Here is a 21617-nt window from a genome sequence, read left to right as displayed (position 1 = left end):
AGTTGAAATTTACAAGAAAAATTAATTCATGTCGAAACATTAATAAATATTGCATCATATTGTCTAAACCTATTGATAAACGAAAAAAATTAAGAGAAAAGAAGTTGTGGATTTTTTAATTCCCTTTTAGAATATACATATATATGCTGGTCAATGTCCAACCCACCTAAAGTTACAGCTATTTTAAACTTGAATTTTGCTAAAGTCACTGACATAGCTCACCGAGTTAGTAAGCTTAAGTGTAAGTAAAATAGCTGTAACTTTAGGTAGGTTGGACATTAAACAGCATATTTATATATATTCTAAAAGGGAATAAAAAAAGGTACAACTTCTTTTCTATTCATTTTTTTAATTTATGAATAGATTTAGACAATATGATGCAATGTTTCTGAATGTTTTGACACGAATCAATTTTTCTTGTAAATTTTAACTTTTTCCGAGGGTATAGCTCGAAAACGGTTAGGAACTAGAAAAAAACATATGATATAAAAGTTTTAGATAATTTTAAAAACTCCATTTCATTAGTAGAAAATATTTCTCTCCAATGTACCGTTTTCGAGATATAAGCTAAAAACCAAAAAATAGTACCTTTATCCCCCCCTCCTCCCCCCCGCTCATTACCTAGGAGTCAGGACTTTTGGTATGTGAACAACCTAAGCCCCCTGAACAAGTTTGACATTGACGGTTTGTTATGTAGGTAGCTTGAGAAGTTACAAAAGTGGATAGGTACTTATGAAGCTGACCGTACATATTATGTATTTGTAAATTTTATCCTCCTGAAGGGATAAAGCTTTAGGTATGCTTTTAATAAGTACCTATACTGTACCCTATTCCGGTCTCTTTCAGTAGATAACAAAAGCTAAACTTCTGTTTAAAAAACGTTTTGACTATTAGGATACCGATTACGTGTCTAGGTATACTATGTATACTTATTCGTCATGCCTGCAAACAAGCGACTACAACAAACGGCTACTTTAGGCAAGAATTAAATAACTTGTAGATTATTTTAAGCATCTCAATTTAAAAGGCATTAAATAAAAATATCTCGTTATTTATGTTAATTCTTTCATTTGTGTTTTTAGTACCAAATAAGTGGTATATTTTCTTACAACTTTGTATGGTCGATTAGGAAGTGCCCACATTATCGTAAAGGCCCATGCACATGCATCCTGTTAACTCACAAAGGATCCGCTGGTGATTGCCTTTCCACTATCTCCAAGCTAGCTAGCTGTCATAATCTATAGGAGACTAGAAAAATATGTAAATTAAATTCGCATCACGACCCAACATGCATGTCCCCTCTGCTGGGGCACGGGTCTCCTTCCAATGAAGGAAGGGTTTAGGCCTAGTCCACCACGCTGGCCTAGTGCGGGTTGGTGGACTGGTGAGTTGGTGAAATTCGCATAATGAGATTTATGTATTTCTTTATTTTATTTTTCTGTCACGTTTGAAAGAATTAGAGAGATTAAGAATTGTGTTAGAAAGTGGCATCCGATAATATGGTGTAAAAATGCTAGTTCACTTCATAGAACAACACGGACTCGGGTGGTTATATGGTGGTATGTTGCCGACACTCAAGAAGAAGTCTTCGAAAATAATGTCGAATGAGACAAAATGTACTACTTTCATATAAGTTCATCATACAATTATATAAATAAGCGAGTTCCTAAGAAACACACAACTGCAATCAATGCAATGAAGAGAAGAATCTGGCTTTTATAGGTACATTCAGTAACATTCACTGTTTCACCAAGCTCGCTTCGTTTACAGAATACATAAATAATGTAGCACAAAGTTCCCGAAAGTGAGACGTCAAATAAACACGAGAAAACGAAAATTAAAATAAATAGCAACTTGCAAAACGGCGCATACGGGTATTATTTACTTTCAAATGTTTTCGGCTGAGTAAGAGTCGGGAAAACAGTTTTATTGCGAGAAATGGCGAGGCGTCGTTTTCCATCTGCCATAATTAATTTTGCGGCAGGAATAACACTTTAAAATAACATCGTTGATTTCGAAAGCCGTATTGTTGTCTTTATTAAGTGGGAGGTTAAGTGTAGTAGGTTTGTTTATTATATTATGTTTGTTACAGTAGTAAAGTTATCCAGAAATTCATTTTATTTACATGAATTTGGATAAACCTTTGATGAATTTTATTTCACTGTTGGCGTTTTAGCGAGAAGCTTATTTAACCAAATATTTCAGTAATGGCTGTGAAACATAATTATTATTTCTAAGTTGGGGTCAAAGGCACCTACCCAAGTGACGTAAATATATCAGTTCCGTAGGAAATAACTTATCTTTCATCCTATTGCCTACGTGGAGAAAGGCACAGAAATTTACATATTTAATTTTACATTACTTTTAAATGATTGAAATTTGATAGTAAGTTATTTATGAATGTCCGACAATATTATATAAATCTCTTTACACAGATCAAACTTTTCATATCCCTCTTACCTATCTGCTGATGATAGAGAAGCTATGTAAGTTCACAGAATAGAAGCAGGTTCCTACTATGACTTCAGCACATAAGTACGGGGTACGGTTGTCTTGAGCAGGAAATTAAACTCTGTTCTGCATTCGACAGTGTGATCTTTGTCTCGTATTTTTTTATAGTTCCACCAATCCAACAGCTGTGCCAGTTTATGCACTTCTTATCCCGGCATTCGGATACTCTACTTTAAATATCTTTTCTTTTCAGAATTAAAATTCTTCTTCAAAATTTAGCATAGACAAAATGCCGTCATCAAACAGCGGGCGATAGAAGGCTGATGATGATGATGAATTCTTATTGAAAGCTCAAGCACAAGTTCATAAAATAGACACCTATGGCAATGGCATAATTATATCATTCCTCATAAACTCATCCTCATCATAATGATTCCCTATTTTATTTAGATTGCAAAAATACTTAGGTACTCGCATACACCACAGGCTTGGCTGGAAATAAGTAATTCACGCGGTCGGCACCGGCGCGTGACAAGGGGTGTCACGCTCGCCCGCGCCAGATCGCCATTTTATGACACACGGCATTTGTGACACGTGCTATTACGCGTTTTGTGACGGACGATCCACTTCGGACGTCGGCCTTAATACTTTATGGACGTGACTGTCCGAGCGACGGTACTAGGGGAGGAGAGGTTTGAAGTGTAATGTCTAATGATAGATGTGGGATATTTCATGAAAATTAATAATATATATTTTCATTTCTTTCAGGTACTTTCATAATTAGTAAAAGCATTAGCGATATGGCTTTGCAAACATGGTTGACAGACAAAATAGAAAAATAATTTGAAGAAGGATAGATAACTTCGGTGTAGCTTCAAAGTATTACTATCCAAATTAAGTATCTATTACAAAAATACTCAAAAGCCTTAAATAAAACTGACAGCCCTGTGTGCAAAAAGCACAAGTTTGATTCGTCGGCAATTTATTGAGATTTTGTGACGCAGTTAAAAGTTACAGTTTGAAACGGCATGCCCTGAAAGCTTCAGGGTGTTAAGTTGTTGTTTTTGTAGGTTAATGTGGTTTTTATTATGCGGTTTACGTGCTATTGTTAAAATACTTCTTTATGTGGGCCAAAACAGTAATGTTTGTGGGTTGTGAAATTTGAGGTAAGTACTCAATCTGTGCTTCACTCTGCATCCACAATGTGTCATATTATCATTGCAAAAAAACTATAAATATGCTTATGATTTGTCCTCTAACTGTCAGTTTCATACCCGATAACTTGAGTTTGGAATACAGTACTCCATTGACTTAATTTATTGTCGTCGAGTAGGACCTGAGTTCATGCTTATTATGCAAATAAACTTTTAATTAAGAAAACTTAGAATTAGGACCCTAGATCACAATTCACATATTTATGGTAATAACCTAAATACCTCTAAATATTGCAAAACTTAATAATCATCTCTAACTATGTGCTTATCATGTTAGTGACAATAAAATTCACCCCAACTCTTGCTATGATGTGTCTACACTATAGCGCTACACCAAGTCAGTAGCCAACATTAAACTGTCAATGGCAGAGGGCCATAATCTGCACCCCTGAATATGGCCACATAAATCGTGTAATTAACCCTTAGAGCCCGTATTAATGACGTAAATTTTACGCTTCGTATCACACGGAGTCGCGGAGTGCGCTTGAGACGGTAAGGGCACGCGAATGGTTACTAAGATCTCGTTTATAAAAAAGGGTGGGGATAAGTTAATGTATTTTTTTATGTGTGATTAGCATTTACAGGACTTGAAGGCTTAGTTCCAATTTCTCCATAGTCGGTTATCTAACCGACAGGGATTGATTTATAAACAAAAGTCATCTCCATATAAAATTCATGACAGATGTGTCTAAAGTCAACCACTACTCAATGGTTATGCTCTAACCGACTATGGAGAAATTGGCACTTATCCTACTATAGTGTCCACGGCGTCACTGACGCAGCGACAACGGTCACTCTAGCTTCCGCAAAATGAAGATTCATCTCACTGAGCACTGGAGCACTGTTCTGCTAATGGGAGATTTTCAACCATAGACAAACAACCATAGATTCCTACTCAACAGCACTGCATTTTTTTTTAGGCGGCATCTAAAAAAATGCAGTTCTGTTGAGTATGAAGTCATCTATAATCTATGGTTGTTTGTCTATGGTTGAAAATCTCCCATTATGACTCTATTTCGTTGTATTAAACGTAGTATAACAACTCTTTTTTCAAATCAAAGTGCCTATAACGTTTTCATTTGGTAACAGTTCAGTGAGATACACCAAAGCTTAACTTATTTGCTCGCAAGCGATACTGAAGATCTGAAGATTCATCGAAGACTGATAGGTACTAAGGTTAAAATTTCCAAACACTAAAGGTAAAGCCAAGTCTCAGGTGTAAATAGCAGAGTTTAATCTGCACCTCTTTTGTCTGACGCTGACTCCTTTGTATGTCGCTGACGTGTGCGACTGTAGTGCACTAAACAGTGTCGCTATCCGGTGAAATTGTCAGCAGAGGTAAACACTGTTTGCAAGCAACGGAGGGAAATTTTTCGAGGCGTGAAATGGGATCCCGCTGTGGCCGCCTTGTTGCATAGTTTTTTTTCACAAATGGCAATGGAACACTCAGCATTCAGCCAGTCTGTCGGCGGAACAACATCATAATATTTTGGTCTGCTGGTTTCGGCTGGTCATAACCTTTTTGCAGTTTGCCAGCCACTACTCCAGACCTTTTTGGAACTTTTGCAAAAAAAAATACACGGGAATTTAAAGATATCTATGGTTAGGTTAGGTATTGTTTTAAAAAGAGTATTTTTTGGCTCGATCCGAAGTAATGCACCTAGGTATGTACATTATAGGTACATAACCTAGACTTTAGTAAATAACATTGATGTATACAATCGAATCGAACAAACGAATTGATTAAATTGTGTACAGATAATAAAATCCCCCCAGAATCCCGTATAGCGTGCGCGGGGCCATTACCAGGAGTACATAAAATCGAATGAGTCATCCCGAAGTGCGTTATCGGGAGATCGGTGGGGCGCACATGGCGTCATAGTAATGCACTAATTGTACCGTAAAATTGAACTAATGGCTTTACTTAAATTGCTTTGTGATGTAAGTAAAGTTACTGTACTTAGTAGGTTCATTCTGCCACGCAGGTATCTGAATCCTCAATTTTCTTTTGGTTCGCGATCAGATGTTTGCATTGTAGACCGTATAGTTGGTACATTGGAATAATAAGTACTAAGGTATTGTTTTATAATTGAACTAAACCCATGTGAGGTAGGTAGTTGTGGAGAGAAACTTAATGGTCTATTAAGTTTGTATTTTAGAGTATCATTACAATAAAATGAATATAAATTTGGTACTATACTTTAATAAATATAAATCTTAATTAAACCTTCATTTCCTATAATAACTATTTTATTTTGAACTCGTTGCTTGACGTTGAAGTTACGAAACTATTACCTATAGGTAGGTAGGTAATTACACTTTGTACAAAAGAAAAAAGCACTCCATTTTCGAATTTCCCGCAAGCCGTAGTGATGACTTGTCAAATTAAAAACTGAAGAGGAGCCAACCCGGCAACGAAACGAATGTTATTATGCCGATAGTCATTTATCAAAATGTCTGAGGTTCTAAGCAGTGCCGCCTCTTTACACGAGCATTCAAACTGTTCTCGACTGTTTTATGGCTTTAGATACGGATCTATTAGAAATATTAGAACGAGATAAAAAAAATAACTCTGTGAGGCTGTGACATTGCATAGGATTGCCGGTGAATCTTTTCATGAGGTCTCTAAATAGAATCTTTTATATACAGCGGCTTCTGTATACGGATACCTAACATAACCATAGACATAAATTTATCATTTTTAAAAGTCGGATATTCATAAATGCGGGACAATGAGTGGGCTAGACGAACACTCTGAGCGTGACAGAGATAAAGGGCCGTGTATTTTGTCCGACCGTGTGTGCCCTGATATAGATCATTAAGTATTAACAGTAAGGGCCCTCTTCCTCTGGGGTCATAGAGTCACGTGAAGGGGTCAACAAACTCAGGCGCATCGACTTTGAACGTCTAACGATCAACGCTTAGCTATATTGTATCGAGGCCATTATAAACATGGAACTTTTATTTGGCAGCTATTCAACCGGCCGAAATGAATAAGAGACCATACAAACTGTTTGTTAGGCGGGTTTCGACGTCGTGAGTCTTAGAAACGGTTTGAGATAATCTATGAACATTATTTAAGAACGGGCAGCAATTTATTTATATCCCCAAATGGTTTGTTAAAGTCTGAAATAATTTCCATACCTTTTGTACCTACATTTTGAGTTTGAACAGCGATTACACCGCCATAATGAGGTATTCGATTTGGTATTGTAACTTTTGTGGATCTAGATAATATCACACAGACTAGCGAATCTAACCGTTATGAAAGAACCAAAATACCCTTTAGGAAGGTACCTAAGGTTGCTGAAAACAGAATGTCAGAAATCAGAAAAATCAGGATTTAGGGGTGACCGCGACTGAAAACACAGAAAGGCCATTAGCCTTTTTAAAAGCATACACGAGCCCCGAGACTGAGTCCACTAATTGTTCGGACATTCCGGTTATACGTGGCAACCCTATTAAAATAATCTGTGGAGATCCCGGGTTAAAGCCGACATTTCAGAAATATTTTGTAGTAGGTACCTAAAACAACCAAAAAACATATTGAAATATGGCTAGTTTTTTTAATTTTCGGTTTTAAACATAAAATTTTGGCAAAAATTAAAAAAAAACTTAAATATTAAATATCTTAGAAATATAGGGGTGGACGCAGCAAGCCTTCCCGAAGAGCACTCACGCATTGCCTCTCAGTGCTCGGGCCCTCCCCGTGAGTAACGGTAAACAAACCGGAACCGTGAAACCAATTGCTGCAAACCGAAAGTACTAAGCATAGCTACCATGGACGTTACCTTAAAAAGACCGTCATTGACGATGATTTCTTGCAACATTGAAGGCTTATCGACTGAAAAACAAGATCTTCTCAGCGACCTGTGCAAATCTCACGACTGTGATATACTCTGCCTGCAGGAAACGCACAGGGCGAAGAACAACTGGCGCCCAAACATTGCAGGCATGAAACTAGTTGCAGAAATCCCACATCGTCAGTACGGTAGCGCAGTGTTTACTAAACATAGCCTAGAAGTAACATCTGTACACTGTGACTCTGCCAACAACATTGAGATAATAACCTTAGACCTCTGCAACTGTAAGGTGATTAACCTCTATAAACCACCTCTGGCAAAATTTCAGTTTGAGGAAAGTAATCCTACAGCGGCCGATAAGGTAAAGTTTATACTGGGAGACTTTAATAGCCACAGCGAAACGTGGGGATACCAAACACGCGATGCTAACGGCGATTTGGTCGAAGCATGGGCTGAAGTTTGCAACCTTGCATTGATACACGACCCAAAGCTACCCCCATCCTTCAACAGTGGCCGCTGGAAGAGAGGATACAATCCGGATCTGATCTTCGCTAGCAAAACAGTGTCAGACCGGTGCACTAAAACTGTCCTTGACCCCATCCCACGGACGCAACATAGACCCATAATGTGCCAGGTTTTTGCATCAGTTAAGCCTCAAGTGGTACCCTTTAAAAGGCGGTATAATTTTTCAAAAGCAAACTGGGAAGACTTTTCCAAGGAACTGGACTCACTCATCGAGAACCTTGAGCCATCACTGGAGAACTATGACACCTTTATCAATAAAGTGAAACTCGCATCGAGGCGCCACATACCACGTGGCTGTCGAACAAGTTACATCCCCGGAATGACTAAGGACCTCATAACAATCATGGAGGAATACCGCACTTCTTATGAGAGTGATCCATTCTCCCAAATGACGATAGACCTTGGGAATGATTTGCTACTTGCTATCGCCGAGAACAACCAGCAAAAGTGGTGCAAGATGCTTGAAACCGTTGACATGACGCACAATAGCAAGAAAGCCTGGAAGTTCATAAAGAGGTTGGACAGTGACCCAACGGTAGCCAACTTGCACAGCAATGTTACGGCAAACCAGATAGCTCACCAGCTACTACTGAATGGGAAATCAACATCCAGAAGCCCACCACTCAAAATCTCCCGACAAGAGGATGAAGTTGAATTTCTTTCTGAGCCGTTCACTGGAAGGGAGCTCCAAACAGCACTATGCCACCTAAAAAATGGTAAAGCAGCCGGAATAGACAATCTTTTCACGGAGCAGGTCAAAAACTTTGGCCCCGGGGCAAGAAGCTGGTTTCTGTCGCTGCTCAACAACTGTGTTGCTAATAAGTCCATTCCTAAAGCTTGGAGAAAATCACACGTTATAGCTCTTCTTAAGCCGGGAAAAACACCAGACGACCCAAAGAACTATCGACCGATATCACTGTTGTGCCACCTGTTCAAGATCTTTGAGCGACTTATTCTGAACAGAATGACTAGAACCTTGGATGATAAGTTAATCCCTCAACAGGCTGGGTTTCGCCCTGGAAAATCGTGTACAAGCCAGGCGTTATCATTAACCCAGTATATAGAAGACGGTTACGAGGAAGGTAAAGTCACAGGGGTTGCTCTCGTGGACCTGTCGGCAGCATACGACACAGTCAGCCATCGCCGCTTGATCACAAAAATCTACAACCTGACAAAAGACTACCACCTTGACCTTACTCGTGTCATAGAACAGATGCTGAGTAATCGAAGGTTTTACGTAACTCATCAGGGAAAGGACAGTAGATGGCGACGTCAAAAAAATGGGCTACCACAGGGTAGCGTTCTGGCCCCTCTTTTATTTAACATCTACACCAACGACCAGCCGATTATCTCAGGTATGAAGCATATACTGTTCGCAGATGACCTCGCATTGTCATGTAGAGCAGGGGTTGACATCTGCACTGGCGGAGCTGTCTGCCTACTATGAGGCCAACCAATTGCGTCCTAACCCCAGCAAGACGAAGCTATGTGCTTTTCACCTGAAGAATCGCGAGGCGACGCGCCCACTTCACGTGCAATGGGAGAGTCAATGGCTCGAGAACTGCCCGAACCCTAAATACCTTGGCATTACCTTGGATCGATCCTTGACCTACAAAGCCCATTGCACCAACACAAAGATGAAAGTGGCCGCAAGAAACAACATTCTTCGTCGCCTGACCGGTAGAACTTGGGGGGCTCACCCGCATGTCCTACGAACCTCAGCCCTAGCCTTAAGTTACTCCGCGGCAGAATACGCATGCCCAGTATGGAACAACTCGGCTCACGCTGGGAAGGTGGACATCGCGCTTAATGAGACCTGTCGGCTGGTTACAGGCTGCTTAAAACCAACTCCGACTGATAAGCTATACCTGCTCGCTGGAATAGCACCGCCAGCGGTTCGCAGACAGGCCGCTGCGGCCAAAGAGCGCTGGAAACAATTGAACGACTTGCGCCATCCTCTGTATGGTCATGTTCCAGTGCAGCAGCGCCTTAAATCACGCAGAAGCTTCGTCACAACCGAACCGCTGACTAACGAGACAGCGCAGGAGTTCAGGTTGAGCCGCTGGAGAGCCGATACTTCCCACTTGCGTCAGTTTGTCCAGCCAGCCGAGGAGCTGCCTGCTGGAGGGGGTGAAGAGTGGTCTGTATGGAAAACTCTAAACCGCCTCCGGGCTGGCGTTGCCCGGACGAAGGACAATTTAAGGCGATGGGATATGCTCCCAGCCAATGCCAGCACTCTATGCAGTTGCGGAAGCCTCCAGACAACGTCACACCTTATAGAGTGTCCTAATGCCCCAAAATGCAGTCAAGGAGACCTGATGAAGGCCAATGATCTCGCAATAAGAGTAGCAAAACACTGGAGGAAGCTAGCTTAGTGCATTTTACACGATAGAAGAAGATCTTAGAAATAGAAGTTTCGGATAATGCATTATAGGGTTCAATTGACTGGAAAAGCCTTCCTCTATCACCTCCTGAAAGGATCAGGTCTACTTGCAAATAACCCTGTATATGTCGCAGCCGGATCGTATAATCCGCCGTATTACATTACAGCTGGCCGCATTACAAAACAGGGCCGCTTTGTAATACGGCGTATCAACGTTTAGCCGGATTGTCATTTCGATACGTTCTTCATTACGGCGGCCCACGTTTAGCCGCATCGTACTACTACTGAATTGTAGGGTGACCATGTCCATACTAAGCATGACATTACTGCTGAAGGAATTTTACGGTTTCGGTAGTTTGACAAACATTTTGTAATCATAATAGAGTAAATGCTATCATATGGACTTCCGTTAAAGTATCAAAATACTGGGCATGGGCACTACTCGGATTGTAGGATCTTCGAAATTATTATTCTTCATTATCATCATCACTTCTGGACGTAGGCCTCTCCCAAAGCACACCACTGGATGCGATCTATAGCTTTCCACATCCAATCATAACCAACCACCTTTCGTAAGTCGTCATTTCATCTAGCCGGAGGGCGTCCCACACTACGTTTGCCTAGTCGCAGTCTCTTCCAGATCAAATAATCTTTGCCGGCCACAATTATATTTTTTGACCCAGTAATACTGTGTGGAAATCCGCCGACCAGCAGAATCCATGGTCACTTTAGCTGTTTGATGTGCGTTATAACTTTTGTACGTTTTACACTGTTCAGCATTGATCGGAATAGATATTATTTAATTTCACGTGAAAATTCTTCTTGAAGTCACTGTTTACTAACATATTTAACACGATTTCTTTGTTTTAATCATCATAAAATATCTGTATCCAACGCCATTATTGTTGTTATGTCAAGCAGCGCTACGAGTGTTAAAAAACGAAACTAAAATCTTTTGATGCGGCGGCTAATCTCTCGCCGTATTACATAACGGCCAGCCATATTAAATGACGTATGATTTCGAATACAATCCGGCGCATTTTTATTCAGCCGTATTCAATACGGCTAAAGGTTGATCCGCCGCATTACAAAGAGGCCCTGTCTTGTAATGTGGCTAGCCATAATGTAATACGGCGGATTATACGATCCGGCTGCGACATATACACAAGATTACACAAGCAAACATAATATAAAAACATATTCTATCTGTATAATTATACGCTTTTTAGGAATTATGTCTTATTTTTTTATCAGGGCAATTACGAGCGGATAATTGCTTTTTACAGATATTTCAATAAGTACGGGTCATCCTTAAATTATCAAGCCTGAGCTCCATTTGAATATGAAACCAATGAAAGGTTTTTCACCGGAGTTTTTTCAGTGCTGCTTTTATTAAAAAAATATTAACCTTCACATCCATTCAATGTAGTCAATAATTTATACTTAACTTATTTTGTATCCAAAAAGTGTCACTTCTAATAGGTCTACAGGCTCTAACCCCCTAAATCCATTCGTTTTGACCCAGCAAGCCCAGGGCTTAGACAGCTAAGCCGCATATCTTGCGGGCACACGTCTGCACTCTTAGCGCATGCATTATGCAGAGGAGATGATCTAGTTCACTGCTGAACCGCTTAGGCGTAGCGCCGCTAAAACAATGACGTCTTTACTGTGTGCTCGAGGAAATGGGCGAAGATTTGCAGGAGAACTTTCACTAGATTGAAGTTAGGTAAATGTCGATTAAATTTGTTATCTGTACTATTAATAGGTAATTATTCTTAATCTAAGCTCAGTTAGAGTACTGCGTGCGTATCTAATATATTTGATAAGGCAGTCCTATTTTTAGTTCTACGACTTTTGGAAATTCGTGAAAACTCTTCATAGTACAAATTCACGTGACCAACAAAGTTTCTATAGAGAGCTAAATATTTTTTCACAAAATACTTAAAGTGCAATGCGCAGCTTGCAGATAAGCTCTCACAACGATAACAGTTAAAAGAGCTTATGGATCATTAAAATGAGCCTTGCGATGAATAAGTACCCGTATTTTGTACTCCCTTTGTAGATGCAGCCTGGCCACAATGTAAACTAAATTTATGGTATTTAGTGGGTGATAGGATGAGTAAATAAACATGATATAAAATATATTATTTTACCCTTTTTTTACCCCTTAAATGGGCAAAATCGTTATGGGTCCTACATCGTTTTAAACGCTTTCGCATTAGGACAAAAACCAATGAAAAATTTAGTAGTCATGCCCTATTAAGGAAAAAAAGGCAAAAGCCTTTAAATGTAGGATGTCTTTTTTTCCTCATTTCCACTGAATTTCAGTTCTTATGATTTTGCGGTACGGAAAATTTTAGAGTTAGGTGTCTGATATTTTCTTCGCCGTGCTGTAATGACGGTGACCTCAGGGTTAGTGGGACACTGTGGTGGAGACGTGATGACCCGTGAAACTGTGCTGACAAAGCTGTGATTATAGGACCGCAGAATAGCCCGCCATGCTTGCTGTTGTTGCAGTTGTAATATATAAGAATGCTTTAACGTGTTATTTGAAGGAAAAAAATAGCTGCCTATAGTAAAGTCACCAATAAAGTTTCTATGAAGAAGCTACTTACCTATATTTTTCCAAAAGTTGTTTACAATGGCCCTCAGAGTCTACCTCTTTCGGCTTAGTATACCACTTTTGCAACAATATATCACTGCATTTTGTAGTTTAATGATTAAGTAGGTAGTGTATTTAGCCCTATTATTTAAAAGTATGTGTGAATGTACCTAATACACTATCTGTGGATAAACCTTAATAAATAAATAAATGAATACTGTATAATATCACTGCATTAGGTGGTATTTCAGTGAGTATAGGTACCTAGCCCACGGTTAGGTAACTAGCTGATAAAGCTACGAACGGTAAATAAGCTCATTCTGCGCTCGTTTGGAACCGTTATGCTCGGGCTTTGAAAAGCCTTTTATTTACCTTCCACCGAGCATAACCAAGCTTTGCTTTTGTGTCCAATTAAAAATATATAAATGATCTGTCTGTAACTATGGCAATTTTGGAGAGATTATCTATCTCTTAGTTTTAGTTTTTTTTACGGCTTAGTTTTTCACTTGTGTAAATCTACCTTAGTATCTAAGTATAATCTAAAATTCTGTAGGCGATTAGCCTATACGATAACCTGAACAAGAGATAAATTAAGCGAGAATAGTTATTAGATAAAAACCTACCTACTTGTCAATAAACTCCCTCTCATAATATTATTTCTAAACATAAACAGCCACTCAACCACCCTAAAAGACCTTAGAATCCCCGGGAAGGAACCACAGTCATTGCCCGCGCCCCGCTCCGCTGGTCTCGTGGCCCCGTATAGTATCCGACACACTCAACTTTAACACAGCCTGTGGTAGTAACGAAACTACGAAGTAGAAATAGTTGTCTATGGTCACTATTACGCCTATTTTATAACTAGTCGCTTGATCATGTTCACTTATAGACAAAGTAACGATAGTGAAAATGAAATAAGTACCTATATATTTTTTGTGAGTAAGTATTTAACTATAATTATGTAGATTATATTGTATTTGTAACATGATAAATCCTGTCGTGCTTTGTTGATACTAATGTAAGTGCTTGAATGAAGCGTAAGCACTTATAAGAGCAGAATATCTCTGTATCTACAGTTACTCGCAGGTAGGTCTTTTTATCCCGGAATTCCCACGTGAAAGATATTTTACTAGGTAAAGGTAAAAAAATATATACTGTGTTGTTATAATTTAAAACTAAAAAAAATACACCCATCTACTAGAAGACTGTCCGCACTACACCATTTGCACTGTACGCCGGCGCAGGTATTTAACACACCGTTGCATTAATGGGCTGTTTTAGGCGCGTGTTCCGCGGTTATCTGTGTTCTGGCAAAACGACCGGCTGATGTTTAATTTGGGATGCAGCGGCCATTAGTGGATGTCATCTAAACTCACTATTTAACTGGATCGTTTGTAATAGTACCTACTAGCCAACAAGGTTTGACTAGTTGAAAGCCTATTTTCAGGATCACTACAACCCGCCACCGTCTAACCTCGCATAACTACTGTAGAGCTTAGCTTAGACCTTATTTATTTATCATCACCATCAACCTATCTACAATCATCTTCGTCTACCTCCGACCTTTATTTAGAACTTTGTCTTGGCAACGGGGTAACATTTTTTCTAAACAAGAGAATGGACGGGAGTGGCCAGCATGGAACAGCTGATGCGCTTGGCGAAGAATAGACAGGAGTATGCAGAGCTGACCGCCAACCTCCAGTAGTGGAGAGGCACTAGAAGAAGAAGAAGAAGAAGAAATTAATTGACCCTGACTTTTCATTTTTATGTTTTCACCCCATCTGACTCCAATCTCTTCTCCCGCAGATCGGGCCGCGGCGCCGCCTACGCCTGCTCCGAGGGCGACGGCAACGCGCCTAAGTCCTGCTGTGGGCGCCCCCCGCTGCGCCTATGCGTGCTGTTCCTAGGCGTCGTGGGCGCCTGCCTGGTGGCCGCCGGGGCGGTGCTGGGCGCGCTGAGGCCGCACCCGCGGGCGCCGCTCACGCTGCTGTTGCTTATGATAGGTGAGTGTGTGTTGGTGATATAGCCTTTCTGGTGGTGGAGGAAGATGGTTCTTTACCTGTACCTGGCTGACTTGAATTGAAATTACCTATATGTAAATACATAGCTACAAAATTCATTGCGTATTCAAAGATATTCTGGGTGCCTCTAATTAATAATTACCTAGAAGGGTTTTGTTCATATAAAAAATATACTTAGATATATAATAATATACCTAAATGTAAATAAAGTTTAAATTTAACAGAAATATCTCCATATAATATGTGTGAAGAGATAAAAATACTAGGTAATCAATCACTTGTCACCACCCTAATCCGTGTATCAGGGTAATGTAGCGCTAATAAAATGTCTGAAAAATGAGAGATGCTATAATAAATTATGTTTTAACATAACGCCCGTCCATTATACGAAACCAATATTTACTCAAATAATATTTATGTATTTAGCTACATGTTAATTAAAATTCAGGGATGAAAATCAGTTAAGTATAGTATGTAATATTTTATTAATTACCTACAGTTATAAATTTCGATAAGCACCTCATTATCACCACTCCCGTAGACTGCAGAGGCATTAAAACAAAAACTACCTTTCCCCCGTGAAAAATAACGCAGCACATTCAGAGGAGAGTTTAATAAAGCCTTTTGAAATGCTAAAGCAAGGATTTATTGGCAAACTCATAACCTGACCCAGTTCTCGCTTGTTTACGACGAAAAAGAAAAAAATAGCCGCCTCGATTTGAGCCGAAGATTCCATCAGTTAAAAAGTTGGCAACTTATTTCACACCCAATTTGATGGCTCTGCGACTTATTTTATATATTGAATAGGGAACTATATTTCTTGCCAGCAAAGTTTATTTTTGTCATCAACTTGTATCAGCAAATTAATAGATCAACCGCAACAATATATTTTTGTCCTCAAATAAATAAAAAGTGTCCTCTGGTATGAATCAGCAAATAATATCAATACAAAAATCTAAAATAATAGATGGATTGCCAAAAAATTTGAGTTCATTACATAAATAAAAACTTTGTATGCAGAATATTATTTTTGCTCCTCAAATAATAACTGCGCCCGCAGAATAGTAGATTTGCCAGCAAATATATTGACTCTAGGTCGCATGTTGCGATTTCTTTTTAATTCATATTTTATCAGCATTGCAGTAGTTACATTATGATTGGTCCAGTTATTAAAACATTATAATTCGTTAGCAATTTAATACATGAGTTTACAAATTAGCGGAGACGGTGCTATGGAGAGAGCTATGCTTGGAGTTTCTCTGATGGATCGTATCAGAAATGAGATTATCCGTCAGAGGACCAAGGTTACCGACATACTTAGCTGTCAAAATATGCAAGCTGAAGAGGCAGTGGGCTGGTCATATCTGCCGAAGAACCGATAACCGTTGGGGTAGACGAGTTCTCGAGTCGAGACCACGAACAGGCAAACGGAGCGTGGGACGCCCTCCTGCCCGCTGGACTGACGATCTTAGGCGGATAGCCGGTAGTGGTTGGATGAGGAAGGCAGAGGACCGAATGTTGTGGCACTCCTTGGGAGCGGATCTATCTCCACCAGTGGATGATTATTGGCTGATGATGATGATGATGTAAAGAGGAAGTTTAAGTTTTAATTACAATAAGATTGCTTTTGATTAGAAGAAGATTAAGGTTTAAGTTATAATTAGAAGAAGGTTGTTTATGTTGTTTTTAATTAAGAATATTGATGATTTAAACTTAATTTTTTGTTTCATTTAAATATTAAACATAACATCGAGTTATGTGGACATACCTATTAAAATATATACATAAATGTTAACTTGCCACTTGATCATAAATCCCGGCAATTTTAAGTGATTAATTGTTGAATTGATTTAAAATTGTTTGGGGGCAAAAATTTGCTGGCAAATCTACTATTTTGCCTTCAAACCTATTATTTAGCAAATTCAAAACGGATTTAATTGGCGATCGTTTAAATGACACCCTATTGAATATACTCAGATTGAACAGAATGTTACGGACCAGTGGACAGTCAAATATAATAAATGTAGATGAAAATTGCATCAGTGCTCGTGAACTTTTTTACAGGATTCGACTGAATTTCAGTGCGCTTTTAACTTTGAAAGCCCCGAAAACTTTTAACCCAGATGATGTGCCTACATGTGTAAAAAGTATTATTTGAAATGTAAGTATTTATTTCCTTGTAGGTAGTGAAATTATATTACCTGAAATTATCATATTCGAGAAGATGCGTAGCGTTAGTTTTTCGTAGATCCTTATCGTAGTTTTTCGTAGATCAATATTTATGGAATTTAATGCATTACTTATAATATACGTAGGTAGGTAATAGGTATACCAAAATAATTAAGCAAATTATTAATTGTATTCAGTTGTTGATATTTATTGTTATGTTTTGTATTCAGACTAGGTCTAAGCGTGACTGGAGTACGTTAGTGTTGATTGCACTATTTGAGCTTAATCACGTCCATATACCTGGGTATCTATAGGTCGATAAATTTTAGGTCAAAACCACCAAATCCCTTAAAACAGAGCAATTCACCGCAACCCAATCAATAAGCTTTATCCTACAACGAATCCATTAGGCCGACCGTTACAACTCTGGACACGGCCCAGCCACACGGGTCTTTAGGCCAAACTTTTTCGCCCGACCGGTCCAAAACCCGCCCTTTATCTGACGGAGTTTTCAATTAAACTTCAAATGAGTTTCCGAGTGGAATTAATTGGATTTTCATTAGCGTTTGGAAATGATGTTGTAGTGCGCCAGACACGCCATTGTTGCGTCGACGGGCAATTTGTGAACGTCACTCCGTAGCGACATCTGTTGTCAATTACAGGTGGCGAGGTATAGCCCGATGAAAGTTTTGTAACTAGTGCAGCTAGTATAGTGAAACTTTACTCGTCTGCAGGCATGTAAATGAATGCCTTTTTAGGATAGCTTCCACCAAACATTGAATCGAGATTAAATATTTTGCTGTCTTGATTTGATAGTATACAATCTAGATTTAAGATTCCTTTATAACAATGGGTTTGCCAATGGTGTGAGTTTATTTGATTTCAGTTCTTTTTATTGGTGTGTTGATGATTGACGAATACAATACCCGAAAACTGTTGTGAAACGCTATTCCAATAATAGTCGAGTGAGATTAGCGTCAGTCGCAGACTGATTTCAGTACAATGCATCCATTTTAGGTATAGGTACATTCTCGTATCTAACATACCGAGAATTGTGCAGTTTCATAACCAAACAGTATTGAAAATTATGATCGTGTTCCATTAATTAAATTTCGTTCTATGCGAATGTCTGCCAAATGCGATTAGGCTGAACCATATGCCGGCTATCCAAGCGTATTGCGCGAAAATATCCCCTATGACTATCTACATCCGGCCCAATATGGAATCATAGCCATTCTGGTATTGCTGAAACATATTGGCCGCTAATTAACAACTGTTGTTGAACAGCCGTTGTCGGGCGTGATGCGGAATCGGCCCCCACCTATTAGGTACGTATATTTTGTCATTGTCACTGCGCTGTTTTGACTCGGAACTAATTATGGGCATAGTATTATGAAGCACATTTCTGCACATATGGAATGTTTTTGTATATAAAATGTACCCAGTTATAAAATAATAGGTAGGTACTTGTTCATGGTAAATAGTGACATCTAGCGGGTGGTGTGGTTTTAAAAAATCCTCTTTTTCAGTATTAAAATAATTGAAATTTGACTGAAATAAGTTGAACCCGATTTCGCGTTGTTCTATATAATCAGCATAAGCACGAGGCATTAATATTATAGTAACGCCATAAGACCCGATAACTAGTTATAGTTATACCCACGATATTATACAAATATGTATAATATTGTGAGTCCTCTGAGGTTAGGAGGGTCCATTTGTGATTTAGTTTAATAGAGGGTTAGTGTGATAACATTTAGGATGTGGTGAGGTTACGTATGTATAGTTGTATACATATACGTACCTCTTCGGTACTGGAATTAATTGTATGGTATTGGCTGATATCTCTGCAGCGTGACGGTAAAATAACATCATTAAGTATATTTAATTTATAAACAATATAGGTACCTAATCTGAACAGAATGTATGTAGCCGGAAGTCACAAAAAATTATAATAATAATAGTGAATTGTGAAAACATCAGACAGTCGGGTGGACCACTTACTCAAAAACTCTCTCAGCACAAGCTAGCTTGCCTGTAACGCGCACTAGACTAGCGTGGGGGACTACACCTAAAAACCTTCCTTCATTGGAAGGAGACCGGTGCCCCAGCAGTAAGGACGTGATGGTTTGTGACGATGACCTCAATCTGAATCCAAAACATTTAGGATTTCCAACTCCATAGTGCATCGAGGTGTAGGTTGATATTTAGTTTTATATGAATGGCGTGTTTTTGGCTTTGGCTTTGGCCTAATCGATGCGGGGAATATGGGTCAGGCAGGTACCGGAAGGTACCGTTTTACACGATTTGTTTAAGATAGTGTATGAAACTATGCTTAAAGTTAAAACATAAAAAAAATTACAAGACTACCTTATTGTTGTTCTTTATTAAAAATTTGGTGATATAGGTAAATACCTAGATTAATTGTATGCGGATTTCAATATTCTATTCCTGAATTTCGTAACTTTGTACCACAATCTTTTTCAGAACCTAACTTTATGCCACCCTTTTCGAACACCCCGTCAAGACGACCAGCCAACCGAACAAAACATTAACCCAACACCTCCTAAATTCCAGGCATTGGCATACTCCTCGTCACAGCAGCCGGGCTGGCATGGCGGCTCGGGGCGCGGGACGCCCCCTGCGCTCTGCTGGGGCTCCGGCGCGCCTCGTGCCGCCGCTTCGTGCCTCGCCTGCCGCCGAGCTACGCGCGACCTCACCACCCGTACGCGGCGATGTTGTACCCCGAGTTCCACTACCGCCCGCCCCCGCCCACGTACCAGGCGTCCATGCAGGAGTATAGGCTCAGGTATTGGTGGGGAATATCATTAAAGTTAGGATATACATTAACTAAATGACTAAAATAATAAGCCAAATAGTTGCCGAAATAGGTGCACTAACAAAGGCCCTATACAGAAAGAAAGCTGGCTACTGGGGTAAGCGCTTATAATCGTTGGTTCGGAAATAGTATGAAACGGACAGTTCGGCACCGGCTGCAGCTATAGACAGCTTTCTTTCTATATTCGGCAGAAGAGTGGAAAGAAGGAGTTAATATAGCTTGACGTCGCTCAAAAACGGATAATAAAATGATTAGGTATTTGGAAACATTTGGTCAATAAGTTTACTACAAAACCCATTCCCCTAATTAAACATAGCAGCTGTGACAATGCACATACATCACGGAACCACAAGTCGGTTGTCTCCCGTATTGACTGAAGGTAACGCGGCGAAGACAGCAATATCCTCCGGCACTATTTGTCAAATACACGTGGTTCTGTTTGCTAGCAGGCCAGTAGCAAGATGCTACTATAGGTAAGCGTCCACCTTTCGGTATCGTACGCATCGCATTTAGTATTCTTCGTATAGCAATTCACAAAAGTGCGTCCACTTCATCGGCATAGCCGACGCCACTGCATCATACATTTATGAAAATCCGTTTGCTCTGATACGTACAGTACCGATAGAAGGAAGCTTAACTTAAGCGGTAAACTTACTTTTTAAAATTTCCATACTTTCTATCGCTCTATGCGCTCGCTACGCGCTACTAAATAGCATTTTTTTTTAAATTTACTTTGCAATTAATTAATTAAATTAATGAATTGTTGCAGGCTGCTTCTCCTAGACAGAAGCGCCCCGGCGAACGCCGTGTCGCCGCCGCCTACCTACAGGTCCAACTCAGCCACTCTAGTCAGGTAAACAACTATTTATCATTATCATGCATAATGAAATCATATACAGGGTGTCCCAAAAGTCAGCGTCATGCCAATATCTCAAAAACTATCGATTTTTGACTAACGTCATATTTCAATATTCTGGTCACTCCTGAGCTAGCAATCAGCCCTCCAAGGCATGATGTTTACTCTTGGGACAGCCTGTATATATGTATAGCAGAGATGCCCCAAGTGCATGAACTTTCGCTTGCGTATAATTACCAGAATATTGAGCCGTAGGTACACTAGACTAATCCTGTGCTGAAGATATTCATAAAAGTATACAATCATATTCTGTCTATGACCTTCCCTTCTGGTCTACAAAAGTCTTTAGTGCCATATTAGTATGTAATGAAAGCTTATAGACATGCCGCCATGAACAACATCGATACCAAATCCCCACACTACGGTGTCAACATCTTAACGCCAAGGGAATGTAATCTTTAGTGGACGTCGCCAATATTTACGCTCATGAAAGGTTTCTGGTGTAGAGCGCCCTGATTCAATACTTTTCTTCTTATGATAAAAACTGAATTCGATATTCCTTCTCTTTCATAATGTCATCTTCAATAATCTCTATTTAATTACTTATCACCGTAAACAGACAATTTTTCCTATTTTATCTGGATCTATTGTCACTTCTAACATATATAATGTTTTGTAGTAGTTTGGACTAAATTGCATCGTGAACTCCGTAACAACTTGAGTCAGTCGAGTGATGTTGCTATTGCTATCCTCG

The 21617-nt window shown here is 39.5% G+C and overlaps 1 protein-coding gene across 2 annotated transcripts in view; it reads left to right on the top strand.

Moving 5' to 3' along the window:
* Nucleotides 1-21617, top strand: part of LOC125489755 (WAS/WASL-interacting protein family member 3) — a 131166-nt gene that overhangs the window by 107712 nt on the left and 1837 nt on the right. For both annotated transcript variants that reach the window (XM_048626684.1, XM_048626685.1), the window contains exons 3-5: nt 14785-14981; nt 19746-19977; nt 20777-20860. In XM_048626684.1, the coding sequence (XP_048482641.1) occupies nt 14785-14981; nt 19746-19977; nt 20777-20860 (513 nt within the window). The remainder of the gene's footprint in view (nt 1-14784; nt 14982-19745; nt 19978-20776; nt 20861-21617) is intronic.

The sequence above is a fragment of the Plutella xylostella genome, chromosome 17 (assembly GCF_932276165.1).
Source record: "Plutella xylostella chromosome 17, ilPluXylo3.1, whole genome shotgun sequence".
Taxonomy (NCBI): Eukaryota; Metazoa; Arthropoda; class Insecta; order Lepidoptera; family Plutellidae; genus Plutella; species Plutella xylostella.
The sequence above is the reverse complement of the archived record's forward strand: the minus strand, read 5'-3'. Positions and strand labels throughout refer to the sequence as shown.